Below are 19,995 nucleotides of genomic sequence, written 5' to 3' on the forward strand. Positions count from 1 at the left end.
GTGTAGGGTGTACAAACACGTTGCGCGCCCGTTCCCGTTAGTGATAAATAAGTAGGTGAAAGAGCATGCACAAAAATCCATCTAAATATAAGATACAGTACATTGATTAGTTATTGCTATTACTGCCTTGGTTTTGTTGGTGTCGTGTTCGGTTTGATCGACGGGTTATTTTAATACGAAGGGTGCCTCCTGCTTCCTATCATCCATCATGCCTGACACGTGTTCTCCCGGAACAGCATGGGAAAACCAGTGTGATGTTAATGACTCGAGCACAGCTTCAGTTCAGGGCCCTCAAAGACACACGCGGAAGAAAAAAAAACCAACCAACCAGACGTCAGTGTTTTGCCTCATGTTTTCACGTCCGGTATACAACTTTGAGGTGTATACGCCCGTTTGAGGTGTAGTACTTTATTAGTTATATGGGAATGCCATGTCATGAACACATCTGGATCTTGTAAACTTCAGCTAGCACTAGCCACAGATCAACCATAGTGCATGATATTTTGTTTTACAGCAGTGGAGCTAACTTCATTAGAAGATTACTGCTCTGAAATCTAATAATGGAGGGGGGGGAAAAACTCATTGGCTTCCCAGGGATTAACCCCCCCCCCCCCCCCCCTTTCAATTTCATTTTTAGATGTACTCTGGGAATTTCCATGCAGGAGGGAAATGGAAAATGGGGTCTTTTTTGTCAGAGAGAGAGAGAGAGAGATAAGAGCTGCAGAAATATCACCGCTTGGAATTAACACTGTGGAACTTTGACAAATTCACTGCAAGATATGAAGAGGATTACGACACACCAGGGTGCGCTGATGTAGGAAGAGAATCGGTGACGGGATGGTGTATTTCGGCCACAGTAGGCGGAGTTACCAACCCCGAACTAATTCTTTTCCTATAGCAGAACGCCAAGTAGTGCTTTTGAATTCCTCTTTATACCACAGCAGTTCATACCGTCTTTATACCAACCCTAACAAGTTTGTTTTTTTATAAGCATTAAAGTACATCACACGTTTTATCCGTTTCTAGCTACATTCCGTGGCGTTTTTCTGTTCTTTAATGAGAGTGCAGTGACTCGATCAGGGCCGAGCTTCAGGACTGCGGATGTGGGAGGAAAGGAAATAGAAAGGAATTCACTGTTCATACTGTTTCTTAGGGGCTTTATTGTTTATTTGTGCATGTGTATTAAATTATGATGAATAATTTGCATGATAAAAAAGGCTCAAACACTCCCCCCCCCCCCCCCCCCCTGATTTATATTTATTTATTCTTTTTTTTATATAGTTGGACCCACAGACTGTGCAGTCCAAGAACTGGCACGTGGACGTGATCGAGATGAACGGGGTAAGAGGCTATCCTCGATACGTTTATCTTTACGCTTACGTTTTTTTGTTGTTTTTTTTTAACCGCTCGGACTAATTCTGATTTCTTTCCTGCATCTCAGATCAAAGTCGAGTTCTCGATGAAGTTCACGAGTCGGGACTTGAGTTTAAAGAGGACGCCTTCGAAGAAGCAGAGCGGCGTGTTTGGAGTCAAAATCAGCGTCGTGACGAAGTATGCGTTTCAGGGGTTTTTCCCCCTGAATAAGCTTGAATCCAGTGATGCATGCTCTATCTGCACTATCGCATACTTTTGGTGGTTTTCCTGCTTTAACACACACGATGAGATGAGTCATCAGGTATCAGAGAACACCGAGGGGGTGGGGCTGGAAGACGGGAAAGATAACAGAAAAAGCTGCAGGCTGCACGAATCGGACGCACGTGACGAGCGCGGTGGTCCTGACGCCTGCTGCGATGATGGAAGCGTTTCAGGACGCGTTCTTGGAAGTTATTTCCACATGATTACAAGGTCGCAGCACAGTGCGAAGCAACCGCACAGTCGCTTATCCGGTTTCACGGTTTTCAGTCTGAACCGTGACTTCCTGCTTCGCTGTGAGGGTCAGGGAGGAAGATGCAGCGGGAAAGTCGGAGTCCAAGATGAGAAAATGACGAGCGTCTCGCTGATCTGTTTATTTACGTGTGCGGTTTAAAAACATTCAAGTGCGCAGAGTTTTTATATTTTAGGATAATGCAGGGTTGGCGTTTAGGGGTTAGTGAGGTGTTCCCGGAAGAGGTGGGTCTTTAGGTGTTTTTTGAAGATAGTGACGGATTCTGAGGTGCAGATTGAGGTTGGAAGTTCATTCCACCACTGAGGGACAGTTAGTGTGAAGGTTCTGGAAAAGTAGTAGTTGATAGTAAGTTAATATATACACAGTGCTGTTGACCCTAGTCATTATCGCCAAACCTGATGTAACGGATTATTCAGTCCCTCCGGGAATTTGCGATCAAGCAAACTCCTCCATATGTTCGGAGGAGCTTGCGGCTTCTTCTGAAGGAGCGCGGGTTTTTCCGCCAGATCTGGGCCGAGACACGTCATGTGACCTCATCGACCAAAGCCGTCTTCGTTTCATGTGCGTCGAACACGGGTTCTCGGTCTCATTGACCAGCAAACACCACTGCTAAAATTCCGTGTGATTTTACAATTTCGCCAATTCAAGTAGTTTCCCACAGTTTTGATAAAATGCCGCAGCAAAATCGAGCGTTTTTGGCCGCAACAATCGCAAAATAAACCCTGTACGGACGGATTATTACAGATGCTTCGCACACAGGGCTGTTAAGTTCTCGATTCCGATCGGTCAGAAGCGCGCTCGCTCCAGTAACGGCGAGTACGGACTTGTATATCGGGTGCTCAGCATAATCGAATACTAATTAATAATGATAATAATGAGTCTTTATTGATCACGTATACATTACAGCACAGTGAAATTCTTTTCTTCGTATACCCCGGCATGTTAGGAGGTTGGGGTCAGAGCGCAGGGTCAGCCATGATACAGCGCCCCCTGGAGCAGAGAGGGTTAAAGGCCCTGCTCAAGGGCTATACGGTGGCAGCTTGGCAGTGCTGGGGCTTGAACCCCCGACCTTCCGATCAGTAACCCAGAGCCTTAACCGCCAAGCCACCACTACCCCATAATAAACAGATTAAAAACCGTGATGTAAAGACAAACCTCGAATCGTCGATGCGGTGGTGTTTTCAATAAGGTTAATGTTTATGTAACATTTCAGGAAGGAGTCTCCAGTGTCAGCTACTTCATTGGTCTTATTAACTTGGCAAGTGGGGAAAAAACAAACCAAAACAAAGGCTGGTGAGAGGGAAGATTGTTATAGCGTAAATGATAACAGGAACTAACTTGTCTCGCAGACGCTCCACGACGTTAAATGTACCTATAAACGGATAAAAAGTACGAAGCGTCATTCTTTAAGTCTTTAAAAGAAACTGACGGAGGAATAACTGCGGTTTAGAAGGAACGAAACACTCCTGGTCGTGTTGTTATGGGAAAATAATCGCAGCATCTCTCATCGTGTTTTCTTCCTTACAGGTTTTACAACTAATTACCAAAGGAATAGCTGTTGTATGTAGTATTTCAAATGTTTCTGGAACAATTTAACGTCCCGGTGGTGCACTGAATGTTTCTGTTTTAGTAAAGTGACGCGCGGTGAATGCTGAAACTTTAATATTCAGTAATGTTTTCTTCAATAATAATCAAACTAAATGAGTGACACTGTGTAGCTGTTGATAACTGATGAAATTAATGAATGAACGTGTGTGTGTGTGTGTTTGTGTTTGATCAGACGCGAGCGCTCCAAGGTGCCTTACATCGTGCGTCAGTGTATCGAAGAGGTGGAGAAGAGAGGGATCGACGAGGTCGGAATCTACCGCATCTCCGGCGTGGCCACCGATATTCAGGCGCTCAAGGCGGCGTTCGATTCCAGTAAGCCCTTTCGAATTTCCTTCCTGAATACGTACGAGCTGTTATTCCGGGTTCAGGACCAGCTGTGGTGAGCCGTCCGCTCTCCGCGCTCCTCGGCCTCGATCGTCCGAGCCCGGCGACGTTCCGTGGTTCGGAAGGAAACGTCGTAACGGCGGGCGGGTTACGATATCGTATTTGAAGACGGGTTCGGATCGGTCGTGCTGTACGAATCGCACGGCCCTGTCGTTTTTCCGTCTCTCCGCATCTCCTTCGACTCTGGGGCTTCTGTAAACACGTCTAAAAGTAGCCGAGCTGTGGGAAAGGCCAGAGGGAGGACTGACCTGCTCCAGCTGCCCTGATAAACACACGCAGTAACATGGAACGCTGAGAATAACATTACTGACTGTTACGGCGTGGATTATGGATCGTTTCTACTTATATTCAGCGTTCACGGTGGAGAATATAGCACACGTAAACCTGACTTCTGTTTCTTTCTCTCTGTTTTCAGACACCAAAGACATCCTGATGATGTTGAGCGACATGGACATCAACGCCATCGCCGGCACGCTGAAGCTCTACTTCCGAGAACTGCCCGAGCCGCTGCTCACTGACCGCCTCTACCCGGCCTTCATGGAGGGCATCGGTATGACCTTTCACCTCTTTCCCTCCCAGAATCGCTCTATAAAACAAACGATGTAATAAAGACACCTGGTGGCGATTCTCGAGGAAGCCGGCACTCTGTAGAGGTCGGAGGTTAGGTTAGTGTAGAACGCTGAGTCGGTGAGGTGAGAGCGTTAAGTGTCGTGTCCTCATGTTCTTGCAGCTCTGTCTGATCCTGCAGCCAAGGAGAACTGCATGATGCACCTGCTGCGCTCTCTGCCCGACCCCAACCTCATCACCTTTCTCACCTTACTGGAGCACCTGAAGAGGTACAGCACACACACACACACACACACACACACACACACACACACTACAAAATGGGTTCTAGTTTTACATTGTGTCAAGCCACACCCCCCCATAGTTGATTATTTTCCTAAAACAGCACACCCCGTGTTTTACTCCTTACTTGAAATAATATCCAATGTTTTTCTTCGCCATTTGCGTATAAATAAAAACTGAAATTCTAAACTCTCTTCTCCTGTTCATCTTTTGATCTCGAACCCGAATATCTGCAGTCTGTACGGAGTGGAGCGTGTATCGTAGCTGTACAGCGTACGGTGAAATGCTCACACTTATTAGTTATCAGTGTTGCGTATAGATTGAGTGCAAATGGAAAGCTTTGAAGCATGTCCTCGCTCAGGGATTACGTTTTGGGGTAAGAGGAAAGATTATTTGCTGGACCGCATGAAATTGTTTTCCAAATGAACTCCACTTCATGATCGTGTCTGCAGTGTTCGTCAGACCGGTTCACCTGAGAGTTCAAATCCCCAAACCGACGGGTGCTTTCATGTTAGGACGTGTACAGTATACCACACTCGTCCTCTTGGGGATTGTTTATTTATTTGTTGTTGTTTGTTTGTTTGTTTGTTTGTTTGTTTGTTTTTGCCAGGGTGGCTGAGAAGGAACCGGTGAATAAAATGTCGCTGCACAACCTGGCCACCGTGTTCGGCCCTACGCTGCTGAGACCGTCCGAATCGGAAAGCAACAAACCCCACATCACACTGGCCTCCGATATCTGGTCCCATGACGTCATGGCACAGGTAAACACCTTGCACCCAGATGTTTTGATTTACCGTCTTGTCATCTTCAAGATTCAAGGTCTGCGAAGATCAGGATCCAGTCGAACAGGATGTGGCGGTCGGGAGCAGCCCGCGTCGCTTTCCGTTCACGACACGAAGACGACGTCGCACGCTGAAAAGCGAACGCCGTCACTTTTCGGGCCGCCCTTTTCAGAACGAAACGCTGACTTGGAGTCAGAAGCGAAGCTGTCGTCACACTGAAACGCCGTCGCTGTCCCATCACAGCTTTTTAACCTGCACTGTGCGGTTGTGTATTTCCTCTCGGTCATAGTAGCCGAGATGAGATGAGATGCTTGTGAAACATATATTTCAGCTCTGGAAATCCTCTCGGACTTGTGTGTAATAGAAAACGTCACTTGCACCGTCCGAAGGGTTTTCCCAGGACGCCACACGTAAATGCTATAGCCATATGTGGATACGTTTTCCCTGTGTGGTCTTCTGTGGCTGTGTGTGTGTGTGTGTGTGTGTGTGTGTGTGTGTGTGTGTTTTTCTCCTCGCTCCCATGCTGTTGGTGAATCTGTCTTTGGTCCAGAGGTCTAAATAATCCCACAGCTGTATTTAGGTTTTTCAGAAGAGTGCTGGAGGTCTGCCAGGTGCACACACACACACACACACACACACACACACACACACACACACACACACACACTCTTACTCACTTATATACACAGACTTCTCATTAGCTTGCTACAAATATAACCACAACTATGTATTTACTGTATTTCTCGATTAGAGGCATCACAGCGTCATTTATGTCTCCTTCATCAAAGAGTTTCTGGAAGAATCTGGCAGTGCTGAAGCCATTTATCGGATAACATTCCTCACACACACTCGGTGATGGGATCATTCCTGCTCCTCCTGCTTATAGGAAAGTCATTAGGTGTAAAGGATATTTCTTGCACAGACGTAGAGGACGCCTCAAGCAGGGACGTGGGTGCGATGTGATTTCGTTACTTCCTGGCTCGGAGGTGTTTCTTATTTGTCCACTCTGTTCATGTCTCCCAGCGGCACTGGAGCTGTGGTTTGTTTCGCCAGGCTGGAACATGATTTAGTTGTTGAGGTGTATAAAATAATTTCCCAACATTATTCAACAGATTTCTTTTTTTTTTTTTTTTTTTTTTTTGCACTATTTCCATACTGGAGATTCAACAGGTTTGCAAGTTCTCGCTCTCAAAAAATGCTTGTATTGTTAAATTCTCAACCCATTGCAACACACACACACACACACACACACACACACACACAGCATGTGCCCAGGTTTTCCAGCTCAAGTTCCACCATGACCCTGAATTCAGTATTCTTACAGTGCCATCTAGTGGCCATCCTGTGAACTACAACAAATAGCCTTTCACTCATCCTTTCACCAGCCTTGTGCTTGCTGGACTGGCAGACTAAAGGAATAAAGCGCCGCTGCATCGCCCGTGCAACTATCAGCGCGTAATCGAACGGCATCGCGGGTAAGCGTTCTATTTTTGCTCGAGTGCTAACGCTCGTCTTCTCCGTCTCCCTTCGACAGGTCCAGGTGTTGCTCTACTACCTACAGCATCCTCCCATCTCCTTCGCCGAGCTGAAGAGGAACACGCTGTATTTCTCCACGGACGTTTAATCCCACTTCCATCCATTCAACACCATCGCCGACTTTCCTTCACAGAATTCCACTCGCACAGGGGACACCGGACAGAGACGGCTGCCTACTTCCTGTCCTCGTCTCGCGCCGTTCTGAACGTTTGTGTGTGTGTGTGTGTGTGTGTGTGTGTGTGTGCGCGTGCGTGTGCGTGCAGAGAGTGCGGCGAACACCGAACCCGCCCCCCGCCCCCTTCCCCTCCCCTCCCCAAAATGCCCGGACGGAGAGCTGGAGAATGGAGAAGAACTACGACTTCGCACTTCCTCCTGTCAGACAGCACTCATGTCTTTGTGGCTAAAGGCATGTGAGGCATGATGGGAAGTGATTAATTGCCACCCCAGTTCAGTGACGCCGGTGCAAGAGATGTGTTCGTACTTCCTGCTTTTTTTTGTTTTGTTTGTTCTTTTCCATCGGTGTTTATTCCGAGGCATTACAGAGAACATTCCTGCATCCCACCACATCTGCATTTCCTACATATATAATTTGTTTAGCAGCTCTTCTAAGTTTCGATTTTGGCTTTTGCACATGTCTGGGGAAAAAAAAAAAAAACCGTGTGTGTGAGTGTGTGTGTGTGTGTGAGTGCGAGTCCTTGCGTTTTTTCTCCAAGCTGAGGCTTCGATAGGAACTCTGTACTTGGCTGGTCAAATTTTATTCTCTTTAGAAAAGAAGACATTTCCTGACCATTCCGAGGCCAAAATCCTTATTTATTATAAATCTAGTCTATACGTGTGCCTGTACAGTCCATTACATCTTCATGACTTTAGTTTGAAGGGTTTTTTTTTATTTTATTTTAGTGACTTTATTTTTTAGCCGAAATTGTTCTTGTTCACGGTCAGTGCTGACTGAGCTGTACTGTATAAAAAAACAAACAAAAAAAAAACAACAAAAAAAATTCAAAAACAGAAAAGTAAAAGAAACCTTGACCGTTAAATCGACCCGGTTTTTAGAATTCGATTCAACTGTAGGGGAATAAATCACGCCAGGCCATCTTTTCGCCATGCGATCGTTTCTGAAACACCGTGCGATGTATCGGATGATGTGTGCATCGAGGTTTTTTTTTTTTTTGCATGGATGGATGAAAAGGCAAATTTCTATATTGCTTTTATTTATCTTTTGTTCGTTTAAAACCTGATTTAGTTTGGGTGGGGGGGGGACAAAACAAAACAAAAAAAAGCGAAGCCAGTGACGTTCTCCTAATAAGCACTGTTAGATATCGGATAATTCCTTGATGATGATATTTTTTAATATTGTATTTTACTTTTGCTGTAAAGATATTCCGTATAGTGCATTTCCGATCAGGATAATTGTTGATGTGAACTTTTTTTTTTTTTTCTTTTTCTTCTGTTTTTAGTAAAACTAAATAAAAGTGTACAGGAAACCCAGTGAACGCGTTGTGTCTTGAATATCAACAGAGATTTCCAGCTTTTTTTGGTTTTACTATATATATATATATATATATATATATATATATATATATATATATATATATATATATATATATATATATATATATTATAATGCCTTATGGGGGATGCATTTATCTCCATTTTTGTGACCTGTTGAAAATGTTTTATGTAGAGCTCGACCGGTAGCGATCATTTGGGCCGTACCTGCCGATAACCGATTCATCGACCGATAGTTTTTAATGACTGTACCATGAAAATGCACTGTCCTTTTTAAAATGAATTAAACATTAATATATATTAACTCTTAATAAATATGAAGGTAAATAAAAGATATGGTAGGGGGGTGAAGATCCGCTGGAGAAATGACTGATATCAGTATCGGTATCGATGCATCCCTAAATGGAAAATATCAAAATATATTAAGCCACATGCCTGTATTGGGACACACAATTCTTACTTTGTGCACCTACAGTATACATTTATACGTTTCTTAGAAGGAACAGGAAACCATCATGTCATAGCTGGATCACTATCTAACTGCGTGTTTGCTGTAGCTGCGTTGGGTTCTGAAGCTCCGAGTTAGACGTTTACTATCTCCTCTACTTCTACGTTAGATTCGATATTAATACAACACTGGGAAAAGATAAAGACTTGTGTTGTAGGATAACTGGCATTTCCAGATGTTCAGCAGTGTGTGCGATTGTGCCCTGCGATGGTTTGGGAATACCGATGGGAAGTTCGGATCGTTTTGCCGACTCGGATCGTTGGATCCCGTTCGGCAAATTGAACGAATCTTCTTTTCGATTTCAGCCGAATATAATTAAAATGTTACGTGTTAAATTCCCCTTCACCTCTAGTACTTACTACGAAGCCTAACAACAAAAAGCACCTCTTGTTTACTCGTTTTGACCCCGGTTGTGATTTTGCTGGTATAATAATAGATTTTCCAAAGAAGACTGGACATATTGGTCAGAAGGGACATAGTGGCATAACATAAAAGCAAATAACGTTATGAATTCGAATAATTAATATTAGTTTCAAATATTAAGGTTACGCTAAACTCAACTTACCCGAATGTAAATAAAACAGGATGTATGATCTACGTACAAACGTAATGTGTTTGGATCAAACAAGGGTTTAGCCAAAGCTGTCACTCACGGCTGTCACCAAGGGAACAGTGACCCTTCCACACCCAACCCCCATCGTTTTGCACGAGGTGAGGAGCAGAGAAGACACGCGGGCAGATTTTAACACATCAGGAGGATGAGCACTCGAAAAAGGAGTGATGTTTGGACTCAGCCCTTGAAGCAAAAACGCAACATGTGCAAAAAATAAATAAATAAAAATCCACTAAAGGAGGAAGCACTTCAAATTTGAGGAGACGTCTTAAAACCTCACATCCAGCTGTGCTGTTAGCACAAGTTAGAACGGAGAGTGAAGATGGTGGCACTGCAGCAGCTGGAGCTGTTTCCACCACCAGCTGGATCTTCGACTACTTTGGCTGGCACGTGGACCACATCTACAGCATCCGGTATACCAGCAGCACCCACCACCATCCAAATAGCAGTTAGACCAAAGAGGCCACAACAGCAAACCTCTATGAGCAGCTTAATAACAAGACCAGTGGGATCTGTTAAGACGAAGCAAACCAAATAATGCTCTGGTCAAAATGATTGCTTATGACTTTCAGCCATTTTCTATAGTGGAGGATAAAGGCTTTAAGGAATATTCACATCTTCTGGACCGGTCATACAGCATACCAGGCAGAAAAACACTAACACCTAGGCTGTATGACGAATTAAGAGCTGACATGATGGACGAAATCAAGAGTGCCTCTGCTGTATGTATCACAACAGACTGCTGGACCTCCGTGACTTGCAATCTCATAGAGGATTTTCAGATCACCTCCGACTGTATCTCTTGGACTGCTTGGTCTTGACACACCGCTGCTCATGTGGCAGGTGAGCTGAATGGGGTGTGGGTGACAAACTTGTTGCTTGTGTCACAGACAATGCCAGCAACATTGTTTCAGCCCTGACAGACTACCTCCACTGGGATCACACACCTTGCTGCGCACATATGCTGAACCGTACTGTCGACCTGCGCTGAAGGAGCTCCAAGCAATATTACAGAAGGTCAAGACAACAGTTGAATTCTTCCACAGAAGCACAGTTGCTTCAGATAAGCTGAAGGCCACAAAAAAAAACAAAAAAAAAAAAACCTAGATGGGTGAAGAGCAGCTGCGCTTAAACACAGAAGGTGGACTTCAACATTTTACAGGTTGAAACGATCGATTGAAATCAAAGATCTGATCATCTCCACCCTTGCTCTCACCGATACATCTCTGCCGACCTCGTCGCCAGGGGAACGGGAAAGTTCCAGAGAAATCCTGGACATTATTAATCCATTTGAGAAGATCGCTCCCGCAGTGAGTGCAGAAAAGTAAGTAGTTCAACACTTTCGATGTTAACTTTCATATTAAATCCACACGTTGAACTCTGTATCTCTTAATGATGCATGTTTTCCTGTAGTCTTATTTTTAACAGAGAAGTATTCGTGTAATATTGATCTGGACTTTGTTGTATGTATGTAAACCATTGTTGTCGGTTTGTGACTGCCTCCAGAGTCATTTTGATGACGTGAGGTGTTCGGAGGACTGTTGCCTGGTATTAAAGGAATCCCTCCAGCTTTGCACCTGTTCAAAAAAAAAAAAAAACAACAACTAGTGGACACAATGATGTCAGAAATGACTAGAAGGTTTGGCAGAGTGGAGCTCATTGAGAAACTTGCTTGGATCCAAGTTTCAATACGCAAGCCTTTGTCAACCACCAGGCAGCAGAAGAGACAGTAAAGAGGGTTACAGCAGCTGCAGCAGCTATTAACCCAACTCGGCGTGAAGAGGAGAATCCTCCAGACTCTGGTGCGACTGCCTATGTTTTGGGAAGGCTTTGATCAGAGGGTAGCGAGCTTGAGGCCTTCCGCTACCACTTCAACTACGTCAGATGCTACGATGGAGATGCTGGCCTAGCTTGCGGGGCCACTCTTACCCCGCACGTCAGACCCTCTAGCATGGTGCAGATGTTCATCTGTGTACAACAGTCTTTCTGAGGTCATGAAGGCTAGACTTTGCATTGTGGACACATCTCTGCCATCTGAAAGCGTTTTTTTTTCTACAACTGGGCAGATTATCTCACACAGAAGAAGCAGGCTCAGTCCATCCAAGCCCAGGAGCTTGTTATTTATTTATTTATTTATTTATTATATTTTTTTTTATGAAAACATACCTTAAAGCAGGCCCTAAAAATACAGCCACAGTGTGTTATAATATTTATTTTTTTTTAATTTATTTGAAAAACACAGCTGCTTGTTGTTCAATATTGTTTTTAGGCTTTATATTGTGATTTAAGTTATAGTTATAGTTATTAGTCTCTGTTTAATTCTAGCGTCCTTTTAATTTGAATGTATTTTTATTTCAGTTGATTGAATTCATTTTTGGATCGTTATCCAATTTGCTCTAAAGCTTTGTTGGGAAAAATAAGAAACGATAAACAACAATTATTCGAGAGTGCGTAATAAGCGATTACAAAGGCGTAGGTTTCACAGACGATCTCTGTTATTAAATGACTGCACATTCAAGTTTTATTGTGATAGTTTAGCTAACTACATGTGACTTTTCAGTTAAAAAAAAAAACAACAACCACTTGTAAACGTTTTAGGTGATTTATTATGGACTAAAAAACACAGTGAGTGACTCGGAATTGTGCATGAATCCTAAATACATGACACTACATTTCTATTTATTTATTTATTTATTGACTGATTTTTATTCAGTAATAACACAAAGGACAAAAAAAAAAATCATATAATAAGTGGATGTATGATTAGAGGAAAATAGATTACAGTTGATCTAAAATGAGTAATAGTCGAATCAATATATTTCCCAACCCTTTTGTATACGGCTATGATGATTTGGCGATGATATTTACTGAAGCTTAGAATCCACTGTAAACAAGTCTCGATCTTTGCTTTATCAAAGTGATTTCCCCATCATACGGATAAAGTTTAGAGCATTAACCAACTCTTTATTACCACATTCAATGTTATAGAAAAGAACCATCATGACAGAAATTCACAAATGTATAAATTGTAAGAAATAATAATAAAATAAAATTGTAAAAAGATACAATTTGAGACCAGAAACGCATGACGTAATTGTAAAAAAAAAAAACAAAAACATAAATGATCTATGAGCTTGTTTGTAAGGAAGGTTGTGGATTATCAATTCATTTCTGTATCCCATACGGCCGTCACGACACGTGACAAAAGAACGTATGACTCGGACGCGGAGACTCGAGAGGTGAACTAATCATTTCGGTTTCCTGTACAGAACCTATGGGGGATGTTGCTGCGCATGGGGATCCCCCGCCTTGTGCGCCATGTTCCCTGGGATAGGCCCCAGGCTCCCCGTGATCCTGTGTAGGATAAGCGGAACAGAAAATGGATGGATGGATGGATGGATGGATGGATGACATTGGGAATCATGTGACGTCAGTGTAACAAGCAACTGCTAACTTCTCACAGGAACAACACGAGTACAGCACCGACCAACAAATGAGCACCAGACATACTAAACACATCACAAACATTTCGATGTAAACATTTTTAATGTGGTCCAGGGCGGAGTTTCCCTTTAATTTAATCTGTAGAAATCGAATCTATAGAATTACATACCAACGGTGCTGGTGCTAAAATAGATATGCGTTAATACAGTTATTTATTTATTTATTTATTTTGCTAGCACTGAAAGCTGTAGTATCTAAATCCCCCACCCCCACCCCCACTCCCAGACAGGTTGCTCCATTAACACGTGAATCCACCTCACACTTTAGCTTGATACAATGTTGTTGTTACACCACTCGCAGACATCGAGTCTGAGACAGATGGCGCCATGAGGAGACAAAGTGACCTGGTGGGGACCTTTTCTGTAACCTTCTCTCTCTGGGCCCTTGTGCACGCAGCAAAAAAAAAAAAAAAAAAAAAAAAATAAGGGCATGGGTGCACGTGCGTTCCATGAGGATGCGCATTCTGTGTAAAAGTGCACGAGATGCACTGACGTGTATTATTATTATTATTATTATTATTATTATTATTATTATTATTTTTTGTATTTTATTTGTGCGTCAAGCATTTTGTGCTTTTACGCCGTTATCAGTGTGCAAAGAATAATTCGGGATGGCATCAGAGCACCAGGTTTTATGCTTTTACGCATACTGCGCATATTATGCATCATCTCGCTCATGTGCAAGAAAGAACACGTGACAAACAGGACACTTATGGACAGTCAGTTTAAGGCTAGTTTATATATATATATATCCACACACACACATTTGATTTTGTGCAAGACGCCATTGAATGCCTTAGATTTCTTAACTTTTAGTTTTTTACCACTTTTTTACCACAGTCCTAAACTGCATATATTTTGTATGTTCATAAATAATATTTGATAAAATGTGTCATTACATATGACCTGAATGTTAAATGTATTATTATTATTATTATTATTATTACTTTACATCAGAAGCTTCATTATTATTATTATCGTCAGGGTTTTTTTTTTCAGACATAACCTACTGTTTTAGCCATGTTTTTTACTCATGGACAATCCATTACTTTATCTGGTATTTAGACTGAGTCGAAATTCATGTAGCCTAGCTATCATGCAGTTTTAATTACAAAAAAAAAGAGAGAGAGAAAACCTAGGGAATCTGGATATGCGTGTGAATCATTCATGCATGAAAGGGTTAAAAGGCGATGAAAACTGTTGCATGAATTCTAATTAATGCACATGTATGGTGAAAGTGTGCGCGCGAGACAGGTGCAGCTTAAAATTCCTCAACTTGTTACACTGTCGCGAGGTCGCGTGGATAAATACAGCGCGCGCAGGGGCTCGTGCGTTTTCACAGCTTTACTACCTCGGACATGCAGCGGGACTTTGGAGACCGACACAACCGTCCCAGAGACTTCTTCATGTGGCATGACTATCTGGGTCTCAGAGCCATGGTGGCCCGGATGATGCGCACGGGTGAGATCGGACAGCTCGAGTCTTCCTCACAAGGCGCGTGGACGGGGCTCGAGGAGCGCTCCTGGTGCCCTGATGCCACCCCGGGAACTTCAGGTAGCAGTGCGCGCTCGCCGGGGAGCCAGGGCCTCGGGCAGACCGTGGAGAAAACCGTGTGCGGCTTCTGCAAGCAGAATGGAGAGAGCGCGGAGATCTACACGAGCCACCGGCTGAAAGCGCGCAACGGCCGCGTGCTGTGTCCCGTCCTGAGGAGCTACGTGTGTCCGATCTGCGGAGCCACCGGGGACGCGGCGCACACCCGCCACTACTGCCCCGCGCGCGAGCTCGCGCACATCCCCTCTGACGTCATCGCCCCTGCAGTGGGCTCGCGGTACCTGCAGCTCGTTAACGAGGTTCCTGTTAAGACCGGATCTCAGGCCATGTCAATGTAAATTAGTTTATTTTAACACTGGACATGGCAAATAGTTCACATTTAAATGTCTAAATGTTTTCCTGATGGTTTTGTATGGATGAAAAATTATAGGCCTAGTAAAAAAAAAAAAATACACACCTATATAGCTATATATATTATATTGTTATATATATATTATATATTATCTTGCCTATTGTTCTTTCAAATCTTGTATAAAGTTGATGTGTTTTAAACCTGTTTGTTTTGTAATTAGACTACGAAGACACCTTTATTATCTTTATATTTGTTTTCTGTTTTCTTTTTTTTTTTAAATTCATCTTTAAAAAAACAAATAACTGTACAAAATGGTTTGCAGTGAAAATGTTCTTTTTAACATAGTTCTTTTTGTACCGATAAATAAATAAATATATGTTTTTTCAATAAATGCATGCTCTCTTACGTGAAGGAGACCAGGCAGTTATGTTTGTTCAGGAAAACAAACAAACAAACAAACAAACACATCCTACTGATTTCTCTTATTTAATTATTAAAACATATAGGTCTACGCGTTTAAATCATTGCCTTCTTATAATTCATGTTCAAGTAATTACTTTCTCGTGGGGAAAAGACAGTAAAAGCTTCAACCATTTTCTGTTCATAATAGTTTGAAGACGTCCACAAGATGGCGGCGTTACCCACTGACTGTAACTGTGTCACACAATTAACTTCAGTTAAACGACTTGCCTCAACTGAGTATATTATTAAACAACATATTGTATTATTAAGCACTAAGTATTGCTGACTTCAATATATATATAAAAAAATATAAACACATTTTCCTAAGTAGCGTCCAACGGCTGTTTAAAAAAAACAACAACAAACTGTATTAAAACGACTGGACTACAAAACCCACAATTCTTCTTCTTCTCCTCTCTGGCTATTTCCGCTTCCTCCTGATGAATGTTTGTTTCGTGACGCGGGAAAACACTCGGGTTTATTTTTTTAAAATATACGAATACTTGTATTTTATGTTCAAATGTCTTTGGAGCAAATAACAGATATTTACATGTAGTTTATTTGCAACAGTATTTCAGGTAAATACAGCTAACATTGCTGTTTGCTAACTGGCTAACTCGTATCCGTACATGTAGCAGCGTTCTGCTCATTAGGTTCAATCCCAAACGGCTCCCTAATCTCTCTCTAGGTACATTCGGTACAGCGCGTTACAGTAGTGGCTTGTGCACTACATGTAGTGCACTAGATATCCGATAGGGACACATTTTCAGTTCTAGGTCAGAATAAATCTATATATATATATTTTTACTTACATTTAGGGTGAAAGTGAGATGAGAGAGGAACTGCATGTTGTTGTTTCGAGGCAGGAATATTTCCTGACCTGATTTATAGCTAATAATTCAGTCATGAACGTAATTTGATGTTAAATTTACCTCATAATCTCACAAGTCCTGTGCGTCTCTCAGCAGAATATGGCGTCATGTCTGCCTGCTGTCGCTGAACAGCTACTGAAAGACCTTCAGAAGACGTATTCAGAGAAATCCCAAAGTAAGTAGTGACATGAGAGAAGTTTGCAGAGTTTTGCTTTGCTCAGTGTAATGCAAATGTGTATACAATATTCTCCAAAGCACCAATAACATGATGCTAAGTTGGATGGATCCTGATTCCCCAGGTTTGTATAGCTGTATACATGTACCACATCATCTACCAAATAAATAAGAAATAAAACATAACCGGTGCATGCTGTTGTAGGAAAATAATCAACGACGAGGTGGTGTGAAGCAAAGCAGAGTTCCTATTACCACCCCATCGATTACATCCCAAAGGGTATAAAACCCTCTCGTACTGCAGCAGTTTACCGACTATGACAATAATAATAAAAAAAGAAAGATTAAAGAGTAACACTTAATACATTTTAGCAGTTTGTAGGTAGATTTAATGTCGAGGAGACGTCTGCGAAACACTTGCATTATGACAGCGTTCCCTCATCAGCCTCGCTTCAAACCCCACAACCATGCTATATCAACACTGGAGAGTGCGGAAAGCGGTCATTTTAGCCGACTTTGGAGCTCCGTTTCTGCCGAACGAGCTCTCGTTACGTTTCATTCAATCGTTTTCAAAGTCTCAAGGTCAGATGCGTTGTTTATTCAATCAACGTTGTTGCGAGAAATGTATTTGTTTGTTTATTTTTACAGTATGGTGAACCTGTAGTACATTTTCTTCGCAGTGTTAAACCTCTGTTTGTGATCGATTTAGTTTTATGCAGACCGAAATGCACGTTGTTTTCTATTATTTAAGATTCAGAATTATTATTATTTCTTTTCAGTCTTTTCAGTTGTAATATTTATCATTCAAAATTTTTCTGAGAATTGAATCGAATCGTGGACGCAGGATTGCGGATCAAGTTACACCCCTAATGATTAAAGTGTACCTATTATGGTTTTTCAAATATTACCTTTCATGTACTGTGTTATATCACAGTTTGCGAATGTAATAAGTCTTCAAAGTTTCAAAAATCAAAATGCAGGACAAACAAACTTATTGACTCCCAAAAGAAGGAAGCGATTCTGAACAGCTGAAATGAGTCGTTAGTAATTCCAGACTTACTTCCTGTACTAACCTACGTAGGTTTGTAACAAAAAACCCCGCCTCTTGTCTTCATCGGCTGCTCACGGACAGATAGAGCTGAAACTCGTTATGGTAGTGGGCGGTTCCTTTTCGACACGCTGATAGCGGTAGACCAATTACAACAGACTGGGACATCTGACCAATCAGAGCAGAGTATGCACTCTGAAAGGAGGAGTTGAGAACGAATCCTTTAGAACGAATCATTTAATGAGTACTTTTTGACACTGGGGGGGGGGAAAGGTAATGCTGCAATTTAAATTATGAGCACATTAAAGTGTTTTTTGACCTCGGATGCGTGTAAATCTATTGTATGAGACCTTTAATACAAAATTAGGCATGTTTCAAAACCATAATAGGTGCTCTTTAAAGGATTGGTGCTGCTGTTACAGAAAATGAATTAACACCTAGTGATTCGAGAATGCACACACAGAGCGGTTCATGTTGATTTAAGTACTTTAAAATATTACTAAGCAAAAATCACCATGATTTAGTGATTGTTTATGGCTATTGTATATCGCGATTTCTAAAAGCGACACAAGGTGGAGACACAGCGAGCAAACGCCTTCATCGTCATTTTGCTGAATGATGGTGAAGCTTAAATACAAACTAAACTGTTATTTATGCTTGCTGCCATGGTTACATTGTAATACCTTTACAGTATTATTAACAATAATAAACGTCATTTGCCTTTACAGCCAAAATACTGCATTTTATTCAACACTCTTGACTAATCAGATTCGAGACTGCAACAGCGCCGTGGTCTGAAAGAAACGATCGCGAGTGTCGAACTTCCAGCCAATCAGAAGCGAGAATTTTCTGCACCCTTGGTTGAAGTGCTTTTGGTGGCTCCAAAAATAGAGCGAATGACGTCGAACTGAAACAGAAAATGCCCGTCCCTAATAATGATGGTCTTTGTGAAATTTCCTCCTATTTCCCCAGCGCATATGCCATAACGAGTTTACGGCGCTGAGATTTGCTCCCACACTGTTGATTTGTCAGATTTTTGCTTTATTAGGCATGTACTTGTGAAACAGAATTCAACCCAAGCAGAAAGCTATTACTGGAGCTGACACCTGTGCACGTGTTGCAACACTACACCACCATTTCCCCTCCTCTAGACCTAAGGCTGTATGCACCAAGATAGTCATTTTTCTCTCTCTCTCTCTCTCACACACACACACACAAGTTCCTTCAAGAGCACCAATCCAGGAAAGAAGCAGTTCATTACCTTTTTTTCCCTTGAAAGTGTGAGAAAGCAATCTTTTCCCACAGCTGGGTGTCAAATATAGTCTCTGGCTGAACTTGTCATGTTACTTCCTACATAGTATACAAGTTTTATAGCCTCGACTGAAAGAACTATGGATCGAACAATTAAATAAATCCGTCTTGCCTCACGTATACAAAAGAGATGCATACGGAACCACTCAGACGATTTGTGATTCGGAAGAAACCGGTGTATGAAAACATGCAACAATGACGACCTCCCCCAAACAAACAAGCCTTGAAATCTTGGGCACGAGTCAAAACCATCACCAACTGACCTGAAACGGGAGCTAAATATTTGTTGGAAGAACTGAGAGAGAGACGTAATAAAACACACACACTTGGAGAGATGTGTAAAGATCAACACAACTGAAAACAGAAGGTCCTATTGGTTATAGCCTCATACGGGCTGCAAAGGCTAATCACAGCAGTCAAATAGACCATGATGCAATTTTAGAGCTGAAAATCAAATAATCACGTAGCTGCAGGGAACACGGGTTAAAACGGAGCACGTGTACAGGGCGAACATGCGTCAGGACACTCGTAGGGAGATGTACAGCGCACACGTTAACATCGCAGAATGCCCGAGGGCTTCCGGTCTGAGTTTGTTTGTTTTTTATATGATGTACATGTTTGCTCACGGTCGCCTGCTCAGTGCTGGTGTCCTACGCCGATGCGTTAAAACTTACTCTTAAAAAGAAGGAAAACACAAAACATACGATAACCTGGGTGCACAAGCCCTGGTGTACTCAGAATTCACGCTCAAACTGGTGTTCAAAAGTAATTGTCATGCACCTGTCATCAATAATGTGATTCTGATGAACAATAAACAAAGATTTGCTGTTTCTGTAGCAGCTTTTTGCCACGGAATGGTCTGCCAAAGCCATGGTCCACAGAGAGCTTATAAAGCATGTACAGGATCTCACTGTCGAAAGGGATAGATCAGGAGAGGGGTACAATAGAAATTCCAAAGCAGTTGAAGGAGGCCATAAAGGCCGTCATCAACAAGTGTAGAAAACGGTGCACTGCAGAGTTACCAAGAACAGGACGTCCCTCTAAAATT

At 42.3% G+C, this 19,995-nt stretch overlaps 3 protein-coding genes across 8 annotated transcripts in view; all 3 read left to right on the forward strand.

Moving 5' to 3' along the window:
* The window catches only part of abr (ABR activator of RhoGEF and GTPase), a 147,293-nt gene extending 138,761 nt beyond the window's left edge, over positions 1-8,532 (forward strand). For all 4 annotated transcript variants that reach the window (XM_053618300.1, XM_053618301.1, XM_053618302.1 and 1 more), the window contains 7 exons: positions 1,282-1,341; positions 1,442-1,551; positions 3,666-3,805; positions 4,293-4,427; positions 4,608-4,713; positions 5,337-5,487; positions 7,043-8,532. In XM_053618300.1, the coding sequence (XP_053474275.1) occupies positions 1,282-1,341; positions 1,442-1,551; positions 3,666-3,805; positions 4,293-4,427; positions 4,608-4,713; positions 5,337-5,487; positions 7,043-7,132 (792 nt within the window). In that variant the 3' untranslated portion in view covers positions 7,133-8,532. The remainder of the gene's footprint in view (positions 1-1,281; positions 1,342-1,441; positions 1,552-3,665; positions 3,806-4,292; positions 4,428-4,607; positions 4,714-5,336; positions 5,488-7,042) is intronic.
* Positions 8,533-14,535: 6,003 nt separating this feature from the next.
* On the forward strand, positions 14,536-15,066 carry nanos2 (nanos homolog 2). The gene has a single exon (XM_053617594.1). It carries the CDS (start codon positions 14,536-14,538, stop codon positions 15,064-15,066), a length of 531 nt encoding a protein of 176 aa, XP_053473569.1.
* A 907-nt stretch (positions 15,067-15,973) lies between these two features.
* zswim7 (zinc finger, SWIM-type containing 7) overlaps positions 15,974-19,995 on the forward strand; it is a 31,160-nt gene continuing 27,138 nt past the window's right edge. For 2 of the 3 annotated variants that reach the window (XM_053618285.1, XM_053618283.1), the window contains exons 1-2: positions 15,974-16,120; positions 16,511-16,589. In XM_053618285.1, the coding sequence (XP_053474260.1) occupies positions 16,514-16,589 (76 nt within the window). In that variant the 5' untranslated portion in view covers positions 15,974-16,120; positions 16,511-16,513. Of the gene's footprint in view, positions 16,121-16,507; positions 16,590-19,995 lie in introns of all 3 variants that reach the window. The other variant, XM_053618284.1, reaches the window with a different exon arrangement.

This window comes from Ictalurus furcatus, chromosome 28, assembly GCF_023375685.1.
Source record: "Ictalurus furcatus strain D&B chromosome 28, Billie_1.0, whole genome shotgun sequence".
Lineage (NCBI taxonomy): Eukaryota > Metazoa > Chordata > Actinopteri > Siluriformes > Ictaluridae > Ictalurus > Ictalurus furcatus.

Excerpts from the sequence above, each read along its gene's own strand:
- nanos2 (XM_053617594.1), top strand. The coding sequence starts at position 14,536 with ATGCAGCGGGACTTTGGAGACCGACACAACCGTCCCAGAGACTTCTTC.